Source organism: Bubalus kerabau, chromosome 6 (genome assembly GCF_029407905.1).
Source record: "Bubalus kerabau isolate K-KA32 ecotype Philippines breed swamp buffalo chromosome 6, PCC_UOA_SB_1v2, whole genome shotgun sequence".
Lineage (NCBI taxonomy): Eukaryota > Metazoa > Chordata > Mammalia > Artiodactyla > Bovidae > Bubalus > Bubalus kerabau.
In genome coordinates, this window is record NC_073629.1 from 120,630,799 (window position 1) to 120,652,857 (window position 22,059).

Consider the following 22,059-nt stretch of genomic DNA (forward strand, 5'->3'; position numbering starts at 1 on the left):
CCGGGCACTGTCCCCCTGACCACCCGTCGGCCTCAGAGGCTCTGCGGGCAGCCGGGAGGGGCACAGTGGGCGGAGGGGCGGCCAACAGCCCCCAGGAGCCAGCCGGCTGCCTGGCTGCAGCCTCTCCTCCTAGGCTACCCAGCTCTGGCGTGAGCACGAGGGAACACGCAGGACTGGGTGTGCAAGGGGGTGCCGGGCCAATTGACCCTGAGGTTTATGGAGAAGCCGGGGAGGCCGTCATGTCCGGAAGGAGCCTCAAGAGGCCCGTGCGAGCGGGTGCGGGGCTGAGGCTGGGGTGTGAGGCTCTGTCCGTCCGTCCAGCAGGGGCTGCAGAGCCCTGAGGGGGTGAGCCGTCTGGGTGCTTGTGGACACTGGGAGTCCTCAAGGAGAAGCAGGCGTGCAGGTGACCAGCAACGGTCCCCAGGAAGGTAACCCCCGCCCCACCAAGCGGGCAGTGGACAGCTGACCCATGAAGGTGACCCAGGCAGGAAGGGAGCCAGGCAGGCACGGATTGACAGGGGTGGGCAAGGCCTGTGGGGAGAGGAGGGGCTCCGAGGGCCCATCACGGTGTGGGGAGGAGCGGGTGAGACAGGGGCCCAGGCAGATGCCCTCTCAGGCCCAGGGAGCGGAAGACCGCCATCGGGGTAGCCCAGGGCGGCCCAGCTCCCATCCAGGCCGGTCAGTCAGCCCAGGGCCAGCTCGCAGCCCACAGCCCTCCCCTGTGTGTATCGGTCGCTCACTCGCATCCGACTCTTTGTGAGTGCGAGGACTGTGGCCCGCCAGGCTTCTCCGCCCGTGGGATTTCCAGGCAGGAGTGCTGGAGCGGGTGGCCATTTCCTCCTCCAAGCCCTCCCCTAGGCACGGCGTCACCTGCACAGCCCGACCTGAGAGTCGACCAGCTCTCTCCTGAAGGTGCCGGGCGGCAGGGGGCGGGGGAAGCATTTGCTTCCAGGGCTACAGGCGGGTATGGGTTGTTCTGTTTTTCTTTTCAGCGTGTTTTTGTTGTGACGAAAAGGTAGCAGAAAGCTGGCTGTCTCCTTGCGCCGCCCATGAGCGCGGGTGTCGGAAGGCGGGGCCACAAGTCACTCCTACTCCCCTTCCCCAAGACCAGCCCCCGAGCCTGCCCACAGCAGCGCCCTCGGGCAGCCCTCTGAGTGGATGAACACAGCTGGGCCCTGCTCCTGGGGCCTTCCCCCGGCTGGACACCCCCCCAGAAAACCAGGGCTGGTAGTCCCCTGTGGTCTCTGGGCAATGGCCTGGATGTCACGGGAGGTCCCCCGTGCTGCACAAAGACGGGAGGGTTGAGGCCCGTCTCCCACGGTGCACAGGCCCGGGGCCCACTCGGGGGGACCCTGAGAGGCTGGCAGGCAGTGCCCCTGAGCGTGAACCTCCCACCAGCACCCCGATCCCGCAGAGTGTCACCCACAGCCTTAAGCGTGGACGGAGGGCCAGGCTGGCCGGAGGCACCGACTCAGAGCGGCTGGGGCCGCCGGGCAGCGGGAGGGTCGGCTGTTCCGGCTGGTGCCCAAGCCTGCGCCTCAGCGTCCAGGACTGGGCTGCGTTTTGGTGCCACAGCAGGGTTCTCAGGCCAGCTTCTGTCCAGCACCTGCAGGGGACACAGCCCCAGAGGCCGCAGACCGGGATCGGCAGAGTCCCAGCCGCCAGGGGAGCCACTCCTGCCGTGAGCAGTCCCTGGCCGTCCCGCACTCGCCTGCCTGGGGTGTGAGGAGGCCCGAGACCCGGGGCCCGGGGTCACGGAGGAGCCCCGCCAGTCAGATCCCGGCCGATCACAGCAGGGCCAGCCTGGAGGCTGCGAGGGTGGGACAGGGACGCCCGCCCTCCCCAGGGCTGCTGAGACTCTCCTTCAGAGGACACATCAGGGCTGCGCGTTGTGTCCGCGGCCAGCACACCCCACCAGCTGCGCGGCTGCCCAGGGCCTAAAGTGGCCTGAGCACAGGGGAGTCAGCGCTTTGCTGAGAGTTTGAGGTCCCGTCCTCTCGGGACAGGTCTAGGTCAAAGATGGCAAATGCTGGGGCCCCCGGGGCCTGGCAAGGCCAGCCAGCTCTGCCTCGGCTTCCCTGCCCCTCACCTTGTGGTTCCTGTCCACTCATGGTCCCAGCGAGGCTGGGGCTCTGCACTGTCCCTGGGGAGTCTGTGGGCGACCTGTCCATAGACGCAGTGCTAGCCGAGGAGAATGCGGTGAGGACCCTGCTTCCACGGGGGAACAGCACACAGGGCCAGGGCGGCCGTGGGCTGGGCCGGGGGAGGTAGCCAAGGCCACAGCGCGGCCCTCAGTGCCCAGGGACTCCCTCCAAGTGCCCGGGGGAAGCGCCGGGTCCGCGGGTGCGAGTCAGGACAGCCGCAGTCCTCCCCAACCCCACGCTGCCCCCAGCCCATCCCACAGGGCCCACGTGCTGAGCACCTCCACAACACCCTCCACTCGGTCCAGAGCGTTCCTTGGGGGCCGTGCCCAGGCTCCGGGCTGAACCCCACCCAAGGGCCCTGCTGGTCCACTGATGGCCCCAGGTTAAAGCCACAGCATGGACACCGGGCAGGGAAGCCCTGGGTGGTGCCCACAGGGCCCGTGTGAGCCCTGAGGGGATGGCCACTGGGGCCAGAGAGGCGTCTCCAAGGAGAGGACGCTGGGGGGGGCGAGGACTGCAGACCCCTGCATGCTCTGCTCCACCACGAGGCTTCAAGAGGGCAGAACAGGCTGGGGTGGGCGTCTGGCAGGGCGGGGCATGGGCAGAAACAACCCCAGCCACCCAGGCTCACCAGCTGGGCTCGTTTCTGACCATGAAGTCTGGTCTGGAGTCGTCCGAGTAGTCTGCACAGACGGTCACACCCACCTCTGCAGCCTCCGTCCTCCCCCTGCCTGAGCACCCCGTGTTAAGCCCCCAGGTGGGGACCCTCCCCGGAGGGCAGGGTCACGCCCTCCAAGCCCCCTAGCTCCCTCCCTGGGGGCAGAAGCAGGCCTGAGCCCCCCGCTTGTGGCCTCACCCATCACCACTCCTGACGGGTCAGCCGCTGCCTGCAATCGTGTGGCCCCGGGAAGGTGCGGGGGAGGAAGCGGTGGACCGCCCATGGCAAGTGGGACACGCACGACCCCGGGGCAGGTCCCCTGAAGGGCTCCAGGGGACCAGCCTCCAGAAGGCACACCCAGGGCTCCCCGGTCCCCCCGCAGGCTCAGGGGGAGCCTGCCCACCTGTTACAGGCCTCACACCACTGAACTCGAGTCCCTTTGCAAAGGCTTGGAAAATGCCATGGTTTATGATCCTCAGTCAGGAGGGACCGGTGGTCTGCACGCCTCCCCCACCTGCTGTGTGGCCTCCAAGCACACAACTCCTCCTGGGCAACTGCCCAGCGGAGGGCTAGGGCCCTTTCCTGCATGGGTGGGGGTCTGGGGGAGAGGCCAGCCCCTCCCCCATGTGGTCACTCAGGTAGACAGCGTCACCCAGGGCGTCTCCAGGTCTCCGGGGAATCGGCTTCCGGACAACAGCGTTCCTTGGTCCCCATAGCAACAGAGCCGCCCTCCTGTTTCCAGGGAAACCAAGCCCTCTGCGTCGTGGTTGCTGCAGCAACGCCTATGGGTTCAGTCAGCCACACTGTCCTGCCAACTCAGAGGGGCAGCTGGGCGTCCAGGACAGAGGAGCCAGGTGCTGCCGGGGTGTAAGGCCGGTGCACGAACGCAGGTGCCGGCCCGGCCAGGGTCCCAGGAGGAGAGTCTCGGGCCGCAGAGCCCCTGCTTTCTCTTTGGTCCTGTGCACCAGCCGTGATGAGCTCGGCCTCCAGTGAGCCCGGCAGCGGGGACCCCGCCGAGCGGTCCCGGCTGGGGCTGGACGCGGTGATCAAGGTCAGTGCTGCGGCCGCCCCCCAGCACCCTCCTGGGCACAGGGGCTGAAGGCCCCTTGGGAGGGAAGGGACCCTGCACAGAAGGGCCACACCTCCCCGGCTGCAAGGGGTACTTTCCACGTGCTCACGTGGTCAGCGCAGACATAGAGTGAGTGCGTGCACACACACACACACACACACACAGGAACACACGTGCATACATACACGAGCGTACACCCAGCTGCACACACAGACACAAGCACACACAGGTGCACACACAGACACATGAGCACACACACAGACACAAGCACACATACACACACACACAGGAACACACGGACACACACACACGAGCACACACAGGTGCAGACACATGAGCACACACACAGACACAAGCACACACACACACACACAGGAACACACGTGCATACATACACGAGCGTACACCCAGCTGCACACACAGACACAAGCACACACAGGTGTACACACACACACGAGCACACACAGGTGCACACACAGACACATGAGCACACACACAGACACAAGCACACATACACACACACACAGGAACACACGGACACACACACACGAGCACACACAGGTGCAGACACATGAGCACACACACAGACACAAGCACACATACACACACACAGGAACACATGGACACACATACACGAGCACACACACAGGTGCACACGTGCAGACTCCAATAGGACGGAGCTTGGGGAGAGTCTGAACTGGAGGCTGGGGACCTGAGCCCAGGCCCGGTCCCAGTCTGTGCTGTATGCACTCGGGCAGCCCCCCACTCTCTGCGCCCCGGGCATGCTGCCTGCACACTGGGGGTGGGGGAGACAGAGGACCCTCCCACCCCAACAGTCTGGCTCCCTGCTGCCTTGGTGGCAAAGTGTGGGAGTCAGCAGGCCTTCCTGGAGTGCTGTGGGCCCAGCTGTGGGTGTGGTCCGCCCCAGGGTCTGTTCCATGAGGCCCAGAAGTCCTGGTTCTGTCTTCCGTTATGGCCCCCACCTGGGTGACAAAAACTGCAGCACCTGGGCGTCACCCCCGATGCCCCCCTCTTCACTTCAGACTTGCAGCCCGGTGCCCAGCCCTGCCATCCCAGCCCCTTAAGAGCCCCACACCCCGACCCCCGCCGTCACCTGGCTCCAGCCTCCACAGCCAGCCTGTCCCCACCCTGCCTCACCCCCAGGATCCCAGTGAACCCCTGAGAACCAGCTGACTCAGCCGTTTATTAACCCAGTGACTAGAAGCTCAGAACTATGCTGTAGGGGGTGACGGGTCCCCAGGGAAGAGTCACTGCCCACAGCTGTGCTGATGATCAGATCACACAGTGGGGTCATGTGTGCACACCCGGGATGGGCAGGTGCAACGGCAGGATATTTGAATCAGCTGACGCACAAGGCAAACACACTGGCCCTGGTGGGACTGTCTGCCCGGCTCCCGTGAGGCCAGTGCTCCGACGTCCTGAGAGCTGGCAACCAGGCAGGGGCGGGGCGGGGGAGGGAGGGCGGCTCACAGCCCTGTTTCCCAGGCAGGCAGCGCCTCACTGGGAGGGGGAACCTATCACCCCTTGGGAGTGCAGGAAAGTAGAACTTGAAAGCTGAAGTCGCTGTGACTACATGCTGGTTTGAGGGAGAAACACAGGACAGTGCCCACGTCCAGCGGTGGGCAGCGGTGTGTGGCACACGAGGCTGCCCAGCTCCCTCTGCCCACGGGACGCAGTCATCTGAAAGCCGTGGGAGCCCTGGCAGGTGTGCTCGGCCCGCCCGCCAGCACCTGTCATCTGCATGACAGTGATTGAGATCTCAGGGCAATTACTCCTGGGCGAGCAGACGGGTGGGTGGGCGCCAAAGGCGCCCAGACAGGCGGTCCAGATGGCAGGAGAGATGGCTCCTCCAGCCCTCTGGTTGCAGACAGAAACCGAGGGGCCCAGGCAAGGCGCCGCCTGGGGACGGGGCTCACGTGCGTGGGACAAGACCTGCAGGGTCTCCCCCGCCCCCAGAGCCCAAGACACCCGCTTGCTGCAGCCAGAGCCGCTGCCCACCCCAGCTTCTCCCTGAGCCCCTTCCAGCCCCCCACCCACACTCAGAGCTGGACTCTCTGAGGGTCTGGACCAGAGCAGGTGGACAAAGCCGGCCGACGGGCAGAGGAGCCCTGGGGAGGAAGATCTGTGATTCTAGACCCAATTCCGTCAGAAGTTTCAGGAAGGTTCAGACTCTTTCTTTTGCACTACGTTTTGAGTCATGGTGTTTTTCTAAGAACTTGTCCATTATATGTCAGTTTTCAAGTTTGCTGCCCAAAGTTGTTCCTAACTTCCTCTCGCTGTCGTTCTGAATCCTGAGAGTCCGAGGCAGGGCAATCTCCCGCCCCTCGGTGCTGGGGGTTTGAGACCCAGGAGTCCCTGGGGACCCAGGACTTTGGGGTGAAGTTCAAGCGAGTCCCTGGCAGGCCCGGATGAGTAAGTCACCCCCGATCGACAGTTTTCATTGCTATGCTGGTGGCTGTGGGTGCTGTTTATGGTGCTTATCTTCTGTTTCATCGATTTATGTATTTATTCTTCCTTTGCTTTTCAGTTCTTTGGATTGTTGTTCTCAATTTTTGAGGCATGTGTTTAGCTCTTCTTTAGTGATTTAGTCTTGTTTTTTAAAAAAATTTTTACTTAAAAAATTGTAGTAAATTATATATATGTGTGTGTGCATGCTCAGTCATGTTCAACTCTTTGAGACCCCATGGACTGTAGCCCACCAGGCTCCTCTGTCCGTGGGATTTTCCAGGCAAGAATACTGGAGTGGGTTGCCATTGCCTTCTCCAGAAAAAAAAAATGGTGGTAAATTATATATACATAAAGTTTACCATTTTCACCACGTTAAAGAGCACAATTCAATGGCGTTAAGTCTATTCACATCGTGCAAGCACCACCACCAGCGTCTCCAGGAGCTTTTCATCTTCCCAGACTGAACTCTGCTCCCATTAACACTAACTCCCCACCCACCCCAGCCCTGGTGCCCATCCTGCTTTCTATCACTACGATGGCACTACTCCAGGGCCTCATACGGGTGGAATCGGGCAACATCTGTTGCTTTGTGTTTGGTTTGCCTTGTTAGTTATTGTTGTTCAGTCACTCAGTCGTGTCCGACTCTTTGGGACCCCATGGACCGCAGCACGCCAGGCTTCCTTGTCCTTCATCAACTCCAGGAACTTGCTCAAATTCATGTTCACTGAGTCGATGACGCCATCCAACCATCTCATCCTCTGTCTTCCCCTTCTCCTCCCACCTCCAATCTTTCCCGGCATCAGAGTCTTTTCCAATGAGTTGGCTGTTCGCATCAGGTGGCCACAGCGCTGGAGCTTCAGCTCCATCATCAGTACTCCCAATGAATATTCAGGACTGATTCCCCTTAAGATGGGCTGGTTGGATCTCCTTGCAGTGCAAGGGGCTCTCAAGAGTCTTCTCTAACACCACAGTTCAAAAGCATCAATTCTTTGGCACTCAGCCTTCTTTATGGTCCAACTCTCACATCCATACATGACTACGGGAAAAACTATAGCTTTGACTAGACTGATCTTTATTGGCAAAGTGATGTCTTTGCTTTTTAATATGCTGTCTAGGTTTGTCATAACTTTTCTTCCAAGGAGCAAGCATCTTTTAATTTCATGGCTTCAGTCACTGCCGTGATTTTGGAGCCCAAGAATATAAAACCTGTCACTGTTCCCACTTTTTCCCCTTCTATTTGCCATGAAGTGATGGGACCAGATGCCATGATCTTAGATTTTTGAATATTGAGTTTTAAGCCAGCTTTTTCACTCTCCTCTTTCACCTTCATCAAGAGGCTCTTTAGTTCCTCTTCACTTTCTGCCATTAGAGTGGTATCATCTGCATATCTAAGGTTACTGATATTTCTCCCTGCAATCTTGATTCCAGCTTGTCCTTCATCCAGTCTGGCATTTCACATGATGTACTCTGCATAGAAGTTAAATAAGCAAGGTGACAATATACAGCCCTGATGTACTCCTTTCCCAATTTAGAACCAGTCTGTTGTTCCATGTCCACTTCTAACTGCTGCTTCTTGACCTGCATACAGGTTTCTCAGGAGGCAGGTCAGGTGGGTCTGGTATTACCATCTCTCCAAGAATTTTCCACAGTTTGTTGTGATTCACACAATCAGAGGCTTTAGCATAGTCATTGAAGCAGTACATGTTTTTCTGGAATTCCCTTGCTTTTTCTATGACCCAATGGATGTTGGCAATTTGATCTTTGGTTCGTCTGCCTTTTCTAAATCCAGCTTGAATATCTGGAGGTTCTCAGTTCACATACTGTTGAAGCCTAGCTTGACAGATTTTGAGCATTACTTTGCTGGTGTGTGAAATGAGTGCAATTGTGCGGTAGTTTGATCATTCTTTGGCATTGCCTTTGTGATTGAAATGAAAACTGACCTTTCCAGTCCTGTGGCCATATGGTTCTCATCACCTGTATCCCATGCCCCCCCAACTCCTCACCAGGGAGGTAGGAATTTCCTTGAGGGAGGGGGGAACCAAGGCTGGCAGGTGACGGTCATGGGGCTGGACCCCACATCACCGAGGCACCAAGTTTGTTCGTCCACTCTCCACAGGAGCGTTTCATAAAGCAATTCCCTGCCTGCCCACCCCTCCACTCTCTATCCAGCAATTAAATAAACTTCATTTCTAGGTAAATATATACACAGGCTTTGGACGTCATGAGGTTTCTGTAGCAACAGCTCAGCTCTGACATTACAGCATGAGGACAGCCGTGGACAGTGTGTGTGCAAACGGGCGGGGCGATTTTCCCAGAAAGCTTTACTTATGAACAACTGGCAGGCCTGAATCTGGCCTGCAGATGGAGTCTGCTGAGCTCAGGATTAGCAGACAAAGGAATAAAGGGGTAGTCGTGTGGGTACCGTCATACAAATGGTGGTAGACAGTTGAGCGGGTGGGTGGGCATGGTGGACAGGTGGCCGGTTGGAAAAGTCATCGTCCACAAAGTGTGGCAGTGAGAGCAGAAGCCCATATTCTGGAAACTGGCCTTTGAGATGAAAACTCACAGGATATTCTTTTTATCTTTGGTTGAAGTGTTGCGTGCACACAAAAACATACAGGCATCCTGAGTGCACAGCTTAACATCCTCCCCAGCACTCGGCATTTCCTGTCCTTTTCCTATTCAGCCATTATGGGGAACATACAGGGATATCACAGGGCTTGGCCGGTGGCTCAAGGGTAAAGAATCCACCTGCAGTGCAGGAGCCGCAGGAGACCTGGGTTCAATTCCTGGGCCAGGAAGATCCCCTTGAGGAGGGCATGGCCACCCACTCCAGTACCCTTGCCTGGAGAATCCCAAGGGCAGAGGGGCCTGGCAGGGTACAGTCCACGGGGTCACAGAGAGTCAAGCACGACTGAACGACCGAGCACACACGCACGCACAGGGAGAGCACATGCGACTCTGGTCACCACTGACCCAGCGGCCAACGGGGCTGAGCGCACCTCCTGGGTTTCCTGGCCCCGTGGGCATCGCCCTCTGCGAGGGGTCTGCTCTGCATCGTGCCCAGTTGTGCCCTGGTGCGCCTTCGCTGCTTATCATTGGTCTGGCTTTGGCTGCGTAATCTGGAGGCGGCCCTTTGTTGAATGCGTGCGCTGCAAATGTCTCCTGGGCGCCTTTGGCCCTCCCGACTGTGCTTCTGAGCAGCAGTTCTTAGCGCCAACAGGCACCACCTGCCGTTTTCCCCCTTAGGTTAGTGCTGCTCGTGACCTATTGAAGAAACACACTGGGCCTACTCCAAGGTCACAAAGACGTTCTTCCACGCTTTCTCTTAAAGGTTTTATTGTGTTACATTCACAGTTAGACATGCAATCTGTCTGGAACCCATCTCTGCGTGGCGTGAGGTGGGGCCCACCATGCATTCCCTTCTATGCGAATAGCCAGGCAACCTGGCTCCACTTTGAAAATCACATCATCTTCCAAGGCCCTGCGTGTCATCTGTCACCACCCGGCGTGTGCCCACGTCTGTGCACGTGCATATACACTCTTCCACGGTCAGGTGGTCCTTACACCAACGCCACCCTACCCTCGTCACTGTGGATCCGTGACATGTCTTCACGCTTGGGAGCATAAGCTTTGTTCTTCTCCCTGATTCCCTCCATAATTTTGCCTCTCCCATAGGAATTTTCAAATCAATCTGTTAATTTCTCCAATACCGGCTACTCACTCCTGTATTCTGGCCTGAGAAATCCCAAGGGCAGAGGAACCTGGAGGGCTACAGTCCACGTGATTGTGAAGAGTCGGACACAACTCAGTGACTAACACTTTCACACTTTTCCATATGCATTTTCGAATCAGTTTGTTAATTTCTACAAGCTAAAAACATTGCTGGAGTTTGGACTCGGATTTCATTGAACCTATAGATCAATTTGAGGGGGCTCGAGTCTTCCAATTCACAGACAGAACCCGTTCTTCCATTTATGTTTCTGCCAATTTTACTCAGTGTCGTTCTCAACGGAGAGGCCCGGCACGATTTACTACTACAATTTCTCCTGGGTGTTTGACCCGTTGGTCTGCTTACTGTTTTTAAAATGATGGTAGCTGAGAACCCAACTCTGTTCAGAGGGTCGTTCCAGCCCAAGGCATCTTCAAAGTGCTCTGTCGCTGACCTTGCAAACGCAGAGGACCCACGCCCGTGCGGGTGGCCCCACCGCCCACCTCCCAAGTGCCAGTCCATCTGGTCCACCGCCCCCAAGGGTCTTCTGGCCTCAGTAGGCGCGTCACAGTCTGATGGCTGTTCTAGACGCTGCAAAGCGAGTGCTGGCTCCCGGCGCCCTCCTGCGTCCTCCGTTTCATTTTTGGTTTAAGATTCCAAAGTTGGGGGGGTGCTGAGGGGGAGGGGAGGAAGGGAAAGGCGCCAGGGGAAAGGAGGTGGTGCCAGTAGGGGGTCGGGGGGGCAGCGATGGGGTCTGTGTTCTGCCTCTGTCTCTGCCACAGGGTCCCCATCTGCACGAGGGGGAGACGGGTGGTCTGGGGGCTTCCCAAAGTCTGGGTGAGGGAGGGCCCATGCATGGGACAAGAGCCGGAAGGATCTGAGAGTGCCAGGGTGAGGCCAAGCTCTGTGTGGGACAAAAGCCAGGAGGGTTTGAGAGTGCCAGGGTGTGGCCAAGCCTTGTGTGGACGGCAGCCAGGGTCGCTGCACTCATCAGACGGGCCATGTCCCCCTTCCTGGCTCAGAAATGAGGATGGGGCCCCACCGTCCTCAGCGGAAGTTCGAGCCACCAGCCACCTCTCCTGTATCCCCTTGTCCTCCGCCCCCCGCCGCACACAGACACAGACTGGGTGCCCACGTCGCTGCCTCTGCTTCTTCCCGGACACCTGATCGGTGTCCCATCTGGCTGGTGGACTCTTACCCTTCAAGGTCCAACTCAAATGCCACCTGCTCCAGGAAGACTGTGTGGGCACTGGGGGCACGGGAGCAACCAAGACCGGCCGGACGCTGCCCTCCCCAGCGCCCTTGACCCGAGTCCCTTCAGTCAGCGATTCAGACTGCACACTTGGTTTTCAGTCATCCTGGTGCTGACCCGTGTCCGACGCGCCTGCTTGCGTGCCAAGCGCTGATGGGGCTGGGGGCTGGGGGTGTGGGTGCAGAGGTGAATGAAATGCTGTCCCCCACCTTCTCAATGCCTGGTTTCAGGCCTGGCAAAGACTGCCCCATTGTTCCTACTTGAGAACCACACTGCTGACTCAGCTCCTGGGGTGGTGCCCAGGGCCCCAGAGACCAGGACCGGGCGGTCCTGAGACGCAGCATGGTGGGGCCAGGTGTTGTCCTGGACACAGAGAGGCTCTTTCTCCCAAGGAACTGGAGCCTGGCAGGTGGCCACCCGGGCCCAGGGCCCTCTGTGCCGCAAGCCAAGCCACATAAGGAGGGCAAGCCGACGTCCAGGGCTGGATTTGACTGGACGCCCCATCCTCGGGTGTGTTCTTCAGGCTGTGCCCATCCCTGGGGTGCAGGGGGCCCCGTGGGAGTGCCCGGGGCAGAAGAGAAGGGAGGGGCAGGGGCGGAGAAGGAGAGCGGGCTGGGGTGGCCCCAGGCTGTCCCTGTTCGCCTGCCGCCAAGGTGGGGAGACCCAGGCCAGCAGGCCCGCGGGGCCCTGCCTCCTGGCCGCTGCGGGGTGGGGGGGGGGGTTCCAGCACGCCCGCGGGGCCCCGCCTCCTGGCCGCTGCGGGGGGGGGGGGGGGGGGGTCGTGTCCAGGGCAGGTCCTGACACTGCCATTGCTGTTGTAGATGCGCGACCGAGCTGCCTTCTCAGGTGCAGACAACACACATAAATGTGCTGAGAACCCTGGAGGAGCGCGCGCCTCTCGCTTCACTGTTTTGTCCACAGACAAGGGAGCCCCTCCGTTCCCGCTGCCCTGGAGGTGGGGGTCCCAGCCTCCTTCCAGAGCGGGGGCAGCCACAGCTTCTGCAGCGCCCCTTGCGGCCACACGGTGGCACTGTTGCAGCTCCGCGCCGCTAACCCCGCCGGCAGGCCGGCCGCCACCGTCGGACACCCTCACTCACCGGGCTCCTGCCCCCGAGACTGCCTCTGTCCGGGCTGAGCCGAGGTCCCCGCCGCTCTCCCACTCTCGCAGGGTGACCGGACGGGGCTTCTGGCCGCCCTCCCTGCCTCACCACTGGGCCCCTCTGGACCCACCTTGGCCCACCCAGGGGTCTCCCTAGCCCAGCTCTGGGTGTGCGGCAGCCTCACCGCCCCCGGAAGCCGCGCGGCTCCTTTTGCAAGTCCCCCCATCTCTGTGGACCTGTGTGCCTGTGTAGACCCCCGATTCAGAGGGGCCCCTCGGGGCCCGAGGCTGGGCACCAGCAAGGGGGACAGTGAGCCCACTCTGCCTGACCTCCCTCTCTGTTCTTCAGCGGCATCTGCCTCCGAGCCCCCTCAAGTCTGTGAAAATGGGGTCCCAGGGAAGCAACCCCCACCCTCCACGGAGCCGCAGCCCCCGGGTCCCTGGGACCCCCCTCCCCCCAATTTTCAAAGCTGAGAGCACAAGGCTCATGACGGCAGGTGACGGGCCTGGGCTGGGCAGCGAGCTGGCCGCGGCACAGCAGGGACCCTGCCCATCTCTAGAGGGGAGCCCCCCGTGACCTCGGGTGGGCGGACGGGAAGCCCACGGTGCTCGGGCTGGAGGCCCTCCCCGTCCATACAGCCGCACGCGGAGGGCGGCAGTGAGGCATCAAGAGGTGGCCGTCCCACGGGGGCTGTGTCCTCCCGGGGTCCTCAGAGGCAGGCTGAGCTGACGGGGAGAAGGCCCTGGGCACACAGGCAAGCTCCACGGCAGGTCTGGGGTCTTCTGGGAGGCTGAGGCCCAGCCCTGCTGTCCTCTCTGACCACTGAGATTGCTGCCAGGGGCCTTCTAGAACTTTCCCAGTGCACTCCAGGTCACAGGACAGCCTACCCCGGGGAAAGACCAAAACCCGGAGGTGGCCCCCGGCCCACAGAACTGTAGATGGAGTCTCGGGGTCTCCCGAGGGCAAGGAGGTGGCTGACCGAGGGGTCCAAGCCAACTGCAGGCCCAGGGGCACGCCCTGGCTGGACGTCCCTCCCACTTGGGGCCCCTCCTCGCCGCCCCCGTGGTTTCTGCAGGGGTTGGGGGGAGGGGCGGGGAGGGGGGAGGGGCTCTGGGGGTGGGGGAGGGGAGGGCCAGGTGGAGGGGGGCGGCCCGAGGGCCTCCGCGCACCCCCGCAGCGGCTCCAGCTGGGCCACGGCCCATCGCAGGCACCCGGCCGCAGCTGGAACCCATTACGCCCCCAGCTCCTCCGGGGACGCCCCGGCTAATAAGTGACCCTCTGTAACTGTTAGGAATGAGTCAAGCCTGTGCCGCGGCTCTTTCCCGTTAGCGCAGGGAGGGCGCGGGGAGGGGGGCCTCGGGCCGGGGCCTTCCTGGCCTAGGAGGAGGCTTCCTGGACGTGACCCCTCAGGGAGGACCGCGGCTCAGCGCCTGCCTGCGGCCTCGCCTTCCTGGAGGACCGGGCAGGCCTTGGTGGTCTTGGCGCCCCCTCCCCGGCTGGGCCCAGAAGGGGCGGCCGCATCTCCTCCCCTCTCTCAGCCCAGGGAGGGTGCTTACCACACACCGGTCATGCTGAGGGGTCTGCAGGGGGGTGCAGTGAAGGTGCCGCCCAGGGGAGGCAGATGCCCACAGCAGGGGGAGGGGAGCTGCCTCCTCACCCCTGGGTCCTTACTCCGGGCTCCTAACTCCAGGGTCTCACTCCAGGGTCCTCACCGCAGGCTCTTCACTCCAGGGTCCTCACTGCAGGCTCCTCACTCCAGGGTCCTCACTCCAGGCGCCTCACTCCAGGGTCCTCACTCCAGGCGCCTCACTCCAGGGTCCTCACTCCGGGGTGTCACTCCAGGGTCTCACTCCGGGGCCTTCACTCCGGAGTCTCACTCCAGGGCCCTCAGTCCAGGGCCCTCACTCCGGGGCCCTCACTCCGGGGTCTCACTCTGGGGCCCTCACTCCGGGGTCTCACTCCGGGGCCCTCACTCCGGGGTCTCACTCCAGGGCCCTCACTCCAGGGTCTCACTCCAGGACTCACTCCGGGGTCCTCATTGCAGGGTCCTCACTCCAGGGTCCTCACTCCCGGGTCCTCACTCCTGGGGTCTCACTCCGCGGCCGGGCAGCAGGCAGTGTCTGCAGCTCACTGAGCTGCTTCGGGCAGGGCAGGATCTCTCCGGCGTCATCCATGAGCTTGGACCCTGACTCCTGGCCCCGCTAGAACTGACGTGGAAGTGAAGGATTTCTGTCCAGGCAGATTTGAGCAGAAGAGGCCAGGTTTGGGTCCTAGGAGCACAGATCAGGCTGAGCTTGTACCAGGCATGGCGAGAGGGCAGGGCTGAGCTCAGGAAGCCCTCCGTCCCCTCAGCCTGGCCCAAGATCAGAGACAGGTGAGGGGTCTCGGCCTCACGAGGGTCTTCAGGGAGGGCAGAGGAGGTGAGGACAGGCAGGTAGAGGCTGTGCAGCGGTCACACACCACGCTCTGAACGGGGCGGAGCCTTGGCAGAGTTCAGGGAAGGGTCTCCATTTGCTGGAGGACAGGGCGCTGGGCCCTGAGGGGTGGTGAGGGGACCCTGGTCTGAGGCTCTAGAGCCCCCGGGGAGGACATCCACCTCCAGTTCCCACCTCAGCCTGAACTCATGGCCTGAACCTCACGGCAAACGTCACGTCCGGTGGGCAGCTGGGCACGTCCCGACCCCGGGCAATCCCTCTCCTCACACGCTCATGTCCGGAGTGCTCATGCCGCTTCAGAATTGGCTGCCTCGGCCCCGGCGTTCACACATCCTCCCCGTAGTCGGGGCTGGGATCAGCCCCAGCACAAAGGCCCTGCCCTGCCTTCAGCCCTGGAGAGCACCCAGGCCCCCCGGCGGGCCACCTTCCTGCAGCCAGGAACCCGCAGGGCCGAGGCCAAGTGCCAGCCGGAGCCCGGGAGCCGGGGGCCAGCCTCTGGGGACCCAGGACCCCAGGTCTGCTACCGCTCCCAGGCCTGTTCGGAGCGCTTCTGCAGCCACTCACCTGCTCTGGAGGGCCAGGCCGGAGGCCGTGCCCTCTATGCGCTCGCTGCCCCACCTCGGCCCTGCCCCACCCTGTCCCCGGGCCCCCACGGCCCCTCCCCGTGGACAGGGTGGCCGGCCTTGTCCTCCAGGAAGCCATGTGGGTGCAACCCGGTCCTGCTACTGGTTGCCAGCCCCTCTGTCCATGGGGCTCTGGGCCCACTGGGTGGGGTTCAGGCCCCTCCCTGCCAAACCCCACTGTGAAAACCGGGGGACCGCCTGCTCCAGGGGCGCCAAAGGCGAGGGCTCTGCCTTCCAGCGTCCCCGGAGAGACCCAGGGTGGAGGTCAAGGCAGCTCCGCAGAGGCGCGCATAGCCTGGGCTAGGAGCTCCCTGACTGCTCTCCCTTCCTCACCTGAGCACCCCCGGGATGGGCAGGATGCCTGCCCCCTTCACAGGTGGCTTCGGGGGACCTCAGCCTCGCCTGGTCCTCCCCAGGGCGGGGTGGTACCCCTGCCCCAACTCCAGTGGATTCATGGGGGATAGGCAGCGGTGCCAGGACCTGCTGGCCCCAGGGGTCTCTTGGCGCGTGTCTTTCAGAGGCTGGAGGACACCGTCCTGAGCCCCACGGCCAGCAGAGAAGATCGGGCACTGACCGTGCGCGGAGGGCGCTGGCGGGCCTCCCCCACCCCCGTGCCTGCCCGCATTCGTGACATTGTGGCTGGCAGCCTGGCCGAGGGGCCTCCCCAAGGTGAGGGGCGCCCCAGGGAAGTGGCAGGGCGGTCGGTGGGAGTCCAGCCCCGGGGAGCCCTCCCCGCCCCGTGCCCTGGCCTGGCTGGCCCCTCCGGGCCTGTCACCGTCCTGTGCTAGGGTGAGACCCACACCATCCCACGGAGTCACCCACGGAGCTAGAATCTGATCTGCACAGCGTGCTCACCCCTGAGCCACAGAGACCATCCCCACCCAGCGTGCATTTCTGTTTGCAACTCTTGAGACTGCCAGTCTCGTTTCTCACTGGATGAGTGTGAATCCTAAAGGCTGGAGCTCGGAAGGCGCAGGTGCAGAGCGGCGGTCCGCCCGAGCTCCAGCCCCGCCCACCGGCCCCACTGCTGGCCCTCTCGCTGTCGGTCACTGTGGCCACCAGCCTGGCCCCAGGCCATGCTCCTGACCCCTCATGCATGGGTCTCAGAGACCCCTTTCGGTAGCGAGGGCCTCTCCAGCCTCCGAGAGGAGCCAGGGGCCTCGCTGGGTGTGTTAAGGAGCAAGAGAGCCCCCGCGTGCTTAGAGCAGCACCTCCTACTCGGGGGGACGGGACCCTGCAGCCCTGAGTCAGCGGTTCTCAAGCCCGGTGGGGGTAGGGGTGCCCAGCGTCCAGGCCGCCCCCACAGGCCCTCTGCTGTGCTGGTTTGGGCTACACTGGGGAGAGACGTGCCCACCCAGAGGAGAGGAGGCACTGCTCCCCCGCACCGGGGGCCCCTGGGCCAGGTGGACAGGCTGCCTGACTGGGGGCTGGCCCGGCCACAGGCTGACCCTGCTGCTGCACTGCAGGGCTGCGGGAGCCCCCGGCTGCCCCGGGCCCCGGGCCGGAGGAACACACGCTCCTGCAGGATGAGCTGTCCCGGCTGGAGGACCTGCTGGCCCAGGCGGGCGCCGAGCGGGACGAGCTGGCCGGCAGGTACCACGCGGTCAACGAGCGGGTGAGTGCTCAGGGCACCTGGCAGCCTGCCCTGGGGTGACCCACGGGCCTGCCAGCAGGGGGACGACGGTGGCCGGCCACGGCCGAACCCTGTGCCGCAGAGAGAGAAACTCAGGCTAGAGTGGGCAGGTGAGGCAGGATGGTGCCCAGGGGCCCTGACCCAGCTTAGGCAATGACTTGTGCCCGCCTGCCCAGAGACCTGGGGGGTGGCCGGGACAGTCCCGACCCGTGGGGCCAGCGCCCTGCCCAGCCCGAGCACGTGGCCACGCCTGCCAAGGGGAGGCGGGCAGGCCGGAAGGAGCTGACTGCACCCCGGCCTCTCCCCTGACAGCCGAGGTGGACAGACAGGCCCTGGACACACCCTCAGTGCCCCCGGCAGCAACAGGGCCTGCCAGGGTGACCGGCTGCAGCAACAGGCCGTTCGGCCCCGAGCTGTGCGGCCGGGAGGGCCTCCGGGTGTGCAGGTGGGGAAACTGAGGCAGATCGGTGATGGAGGTCACCGGGCAGGGCCTCTGTCTCGTGTCCACCACCCCAAGTCATGGCCTCAGAGCAGGACAGGGCAGGCCCACAGCAGGGGTGTTCACAGCCCCTGTGTCTGCACGGCCCCCTGCTCTATGCAACGGGACAGACGACCCCAGATGAAGAAATAGGCTCACCGCAGGTCCCAGCCGTGCAGGGCCGTGCTGTGGGCTGAGAGGTGACCCGGTTCGGCCCTTTCTCTGGTGTGACAAGTGACCGGGGCTGAAAGCGTGATGACCCCAGCTGCCCACGTCTCCTCGAGGGTCCTGAGGGCTTCCTGGGGTTGGTGGTGTGCCCAGCCCCACGAAGGGGCCCCCCGGACCCCGGTCCTCACCCCCTGCCCCACGAAGGCCCCCCACCACATCTTCAACCCTAGCCCCACGAAGGCCCCCCACCCCTGTCCTCACCCCCAACCCCACGAAGGCCCCCCACCCCCGTCCTCACCCCCAGCCCCATGAAGGCCCCCCACCCCCGTCCTCACCCCCAACCCCAGGAAGGCCTCCCGGACCCCCATCCTCACCCCCACCCCATGAAGGGAGCCCCCAACACCCGTCCTTGTCCCCAGCTCCACAAGAGGCCCCCCACCCCCATCTTCACCCCCAGCCCCACGAAGGGGCCCCCAGACCCCCTTCCTCACCCCCAGCTCCACAAGAGGGCCCCCCACCCCCATCCTCACCCCCACCCCACTAAGGGAGCCCCAACCCCTGTCCTCACCCCCCAGCCTCACAAGAGGCCCCCAACCCCCGTCCTCACTCCCCAGCCTCACAAGAGCACCCCCACCCCGTTCTCACCCCACCCCACAAAGGGGGCCCCCAACCCCCGTCCTCACCCCCAGCCCCACAAGAGGCTCCTCCACCCCCGTCCTCACCCCCACCCCGCAAGGGGCCCCGCACCCCCATCCTCACCCCCAGCCCCAAGAAGGGGTCCCCCACCCCCGTCCTCACCTCCACCCCCCCCCCCAGGGAGCTCCTCGGGCAGGACCAGCGGGACGGGAACACTGGGTGAGCTTGCTGCCCTCCCCCTCCCCGGCCCATGTGGAGCTGGGGGTGGGGGCGTCTTCCTAGCACAGGGTGGGGAGATGTTGGGAACAAGAGGCCAGTGGGAATATAAGCCACAGAAGCCCTGCAGCCAAATTAGGCAATGGAGTGAGTCAGTGAGATCCCAGCTCCAGGCCGCACCCGCCCCCCTGCACACATCCGGCACCCCTCGTGCGGACCACGGATGAGCCTGGTCTCCCTGAGTGCCCCAGAGGATACGGGTGGGCGGCGTTGGGGTGGGCGTGACTGCTCCGTGGGCCTCTGTCTCCTTCCTCCACGGGTCCCCCAGCCCCTCCGCGGGCCTCAGGGGAGCCCCACCCTCCCCGCGTCCTGGGCCCCAAGCCCCGCCACAGGGGGGCCCTCCGTGCTTCTTGTCTTCCTGTCTCAGCCCCCGCCAGCCGGCCCCTTGGGCCTGCTGCAGCCCCTCCTCGGACCCCCAGAATGTGCTCTGGGTGCAGATCTGGTTGGTGCCCCCGGCCCCCAGCAGCCCCTTTCCCTCAGAGCGAGGTTTCCGTCAGCTCAGCCCTGAAGACTCACCGGTGGTCTGGGCCAGTTCCAGGGGCTTCCCTGCCACCAGACCCACCTGGTGGCTGCAGGCCCACCTATGGTGGGGTGGCTTCGTCCCCCTGCTGGATGAGGGGCTGGGGTGGACAGAGGGTCAAGCACAGGCAGAAGGGGTGGGGTGGGACCCCACGCGTACTCACTGCAGTGCGGGTGACCGCAGACCGGCTCCATGCCCCCTCACCTGGCCTGACGCGGGGCCTCTTCAGCCGGCCGGGGCACGAGGCGCAGGGCGGCCATGAGGCCGGCCACCAGCCTGACCCCTCTGACCACACCCCGCTCGACCGCACCCCTGACCCCAGCCTGACCCCCACCCAGCTGGAGACCCCCAGAGCCTCCCACCATCCCTGGGAGGGCCCTGTGCCCAAGCCACCCGGCCCGCAGGGCTTGGAAGCAGCCGGCCAGGTGGGTCAATGCCCTCTCAGCTGCAGGCCCGGCTGGAGGCCACCACGGCCCAGCTGCGGAGGTCGGAGCTGGAGCGCAGCATGGACCTGGAGGAGGCCCTGGGCCGTCTGGAGGCGGCCGAGCAGAGGTGAGGCCAGGCGGGCGTGGCCGTCAGGCCTGCAGGGAGCCTGCCGGCAGGGCAGGTGCCCCAGGCTGTTGGCGACTCCTCCAGAGAGACTCCGAGTCAGAGCCGGGGGTGCAGAGCAGGGCGGGGCGGGGGCCACACACCTGGGCCTCAGTCTGCTCCCTGGCGTGCCCCTCCCCAGACCCCCACACCAGCTGGGGCAGGTGTTCTGGCCCGTGCTACAGGCAGGGCACCAGAGCTGCCTGTGAGCCTTGGTTGGCCTGGCCAGTCCTGGGATGTCTCCCGGTTCCCCCTAGTCCCACTCTTCTTCCTGCTCCAGCCCTGACCCCCAGGCCCCTTTGGCTTCAAGCCGCTCTGTGGTCACGACCAGGCTCATCTGAGCACTGTGGGTAATTGTATGTCACCCCCAGCCCCCCAGAGGGAGCCCCAAGCCCCAGGACACGCCCCTGGAGGGAAGAGCATCTCACCAGAGTCCCTGCCGAGGGGAGCAGGCGGGGCGGAGCCCCCAAGGCGGCTCCGTCGCCAGACCCAGGAAGGTTAAGCTGTCTGCGGCATGCTTCCCAGATTTGGTTCCTCCTCAGGGACACTGGCAAAGGATCAGTGCTGAAAAGCATCTTGAAAACCAGTTTTGGAGAAGCGGGGGGTAGGGGCAGGGGCTGCAGAAAATAAACCTCCAAGAGGCTGAAGCCCCCAGAGCGGAGAAGAGCAGAGGAATCCCCATGGGCTCGTGGCCTGGCCAGGAAGTGGGGGCTCTGCAGGGTTGGGGGTCCCTGACTGCAGCCACACACAGGCCTGCCTCCGGGGAGAGGCCCACAGTCACGGAGGGGCTGCCCCCTCCCCGGGCACACCTGACCCCTCTCCCCAGACCACCCCGCGACAGGAATGCGCCCACCTCCCAGCCCTGCTTCCCTCAGCTGGGGCTCCCAAGCCCTGACCCTCTTGCTGGTCTGGGGGTTCACCTCCACACCCTGGAGTGAACGGCAGCCATAGTCGTGAGGGCAGAGCCAGGGAGCTCAGGGAGGGAGGAAAGGACAGCAGATATATCGGGGGCGGGGCGGGGTGCCAGAGGGGGACCTGAGGCAGGCCTCCGTTTTCTGTCTGCGGGGGAGCCACTGCAGACAGTCAGCACCACTTAAGAGCGGAGGGGCTGCACAATCAAGCTGGGGTCGTCTGAGCCCAGGAGGTCTGGGGCCTGGGGTCTGAGCACGTCTGTAAGGGGAGGCCACCCGCCTACAATCACGCTGCCGCATCCCTGCCCATCCAGGAGCACCAGCCTCTCCCAGGTGAATGCCCTCCTGCGGGAGCAGCTGGAGCAGCTGAGGAAGGCCCACAACAGGCTGGCCGAGGAGCTGGCCAGGACAACGGGCAGCATGCCCCGTCTGCGGGCCGAGCTGGACCTGCGGGAAGCACAGCGCCGGACCCACAGAGAGGTGCTCCCCAGCTCCCGCCCATGGGCAGGGCGATGCCCAGCTCGGTGCCCGCGGCTGACGTGGGGGTGGACAGCGAGGACCGGGAGGGGGTGAGCTGGTGGCAGCCCCTGCCACACCACGACCCTGCCCGGCCTGGCCACAGCCATCTGCAGAGTGGGGGACACCAGGTGGGAAGCCCCCCCCTTTGAGAGAAGGAGCCCGGGGCTGGACTGGGAAGTCGGGTGAGGGCTGAGCCCTGGCCCCCGTGTGGCTGCCCCGTGCCGGAGGGAGGAGTCTTCGTGGGCCAGACTCCCAGGCCAGCAGGGACCCCACAGCCTCTTACGAAACCCTCAGCCCTGGTTGGGGTCAGGGCTCGGGGCTGTGGCTTCAGCCTCACTGCAGCAGCAGTGCCATGTGGACCGCGGGCTGGTTGCCAGGTGCAGGACACGCAGCGTGAAGTAGGGCAGGACTTGGGACTGTCAGCCGTGCCTGTGCCTGGCCGCACCTTCCCTGATCTGCCCTGGATGCCCCCCAGTGCCTGCCAGCGGCCTCCAGGGCAGGATTTCTTCCTGGCCATGGGGCAGAGGCCGAGGTGGTCCCCGGGTCCAGGCTGACCCTGCGCGGGGGTCCCTCGGACAAGCCCACTGCAGAGGAGACATCCCAGCTCTTCCCACACGGACCCAGCGGAGCAGGGGCTGCCCCCGCTCTGTGGGCATGGCTCTTCCTGCAAGACAGCTGTCCCGGGACAGGAGGGTGTGGGGAGAAGGCACAGCCTTTCCCATCACATCAGTCCTCACAGGGCGCTGGGCTGTCACGGAGCCGGTGAGACAGGGCGGACCCCTCACCAGCCTCAGCTGGATGGCAGGACAGGCGCCCTGGAGGCGGACCTTGGGTCCAGTCTGGCGCCACCGATCAAGGCTGTCTACTC

General features: G+C 63.7%; 1 protein-coding gene across 1 annotated transcript in view; it reads left to right on the forward strand.

Annotated features, from left to right (window-relative positions):
* Window positions 1–11,646: 11,646 nt before the first annotated feature.
* The window catches only part of CROCC2 (ciliary rootlet coiled-coil, rootletin family member 2), a 62,754-nt gene continuing 52,341 nt past the window's right edge, over window positions 11,647–22,059 (forward strand). Inside the window, 8 exon segments of the mRNA XM_055587137.1 lie at window positions 11,647–11,957; window positions 12,226–12,382; window positions 12,473–12,713; window positions 15,140–15,512; window positions 15,956–16,131; window positions 16,929–17,077; window positions 19,619–19,725; window positions 20,987–21,152. Of these exon segments, the coding sequence (XP_055443112.1) occupies window positions 11,647–11,957; window positions 12,226–12,382; window positions 12,473–12,713; window positions 15,140–15,512; window positions 15,956–16,131; window positions 16,929–17,077; window positions 19,619–19,725; window positions 20,987–21,152 (1,680 nt within the window).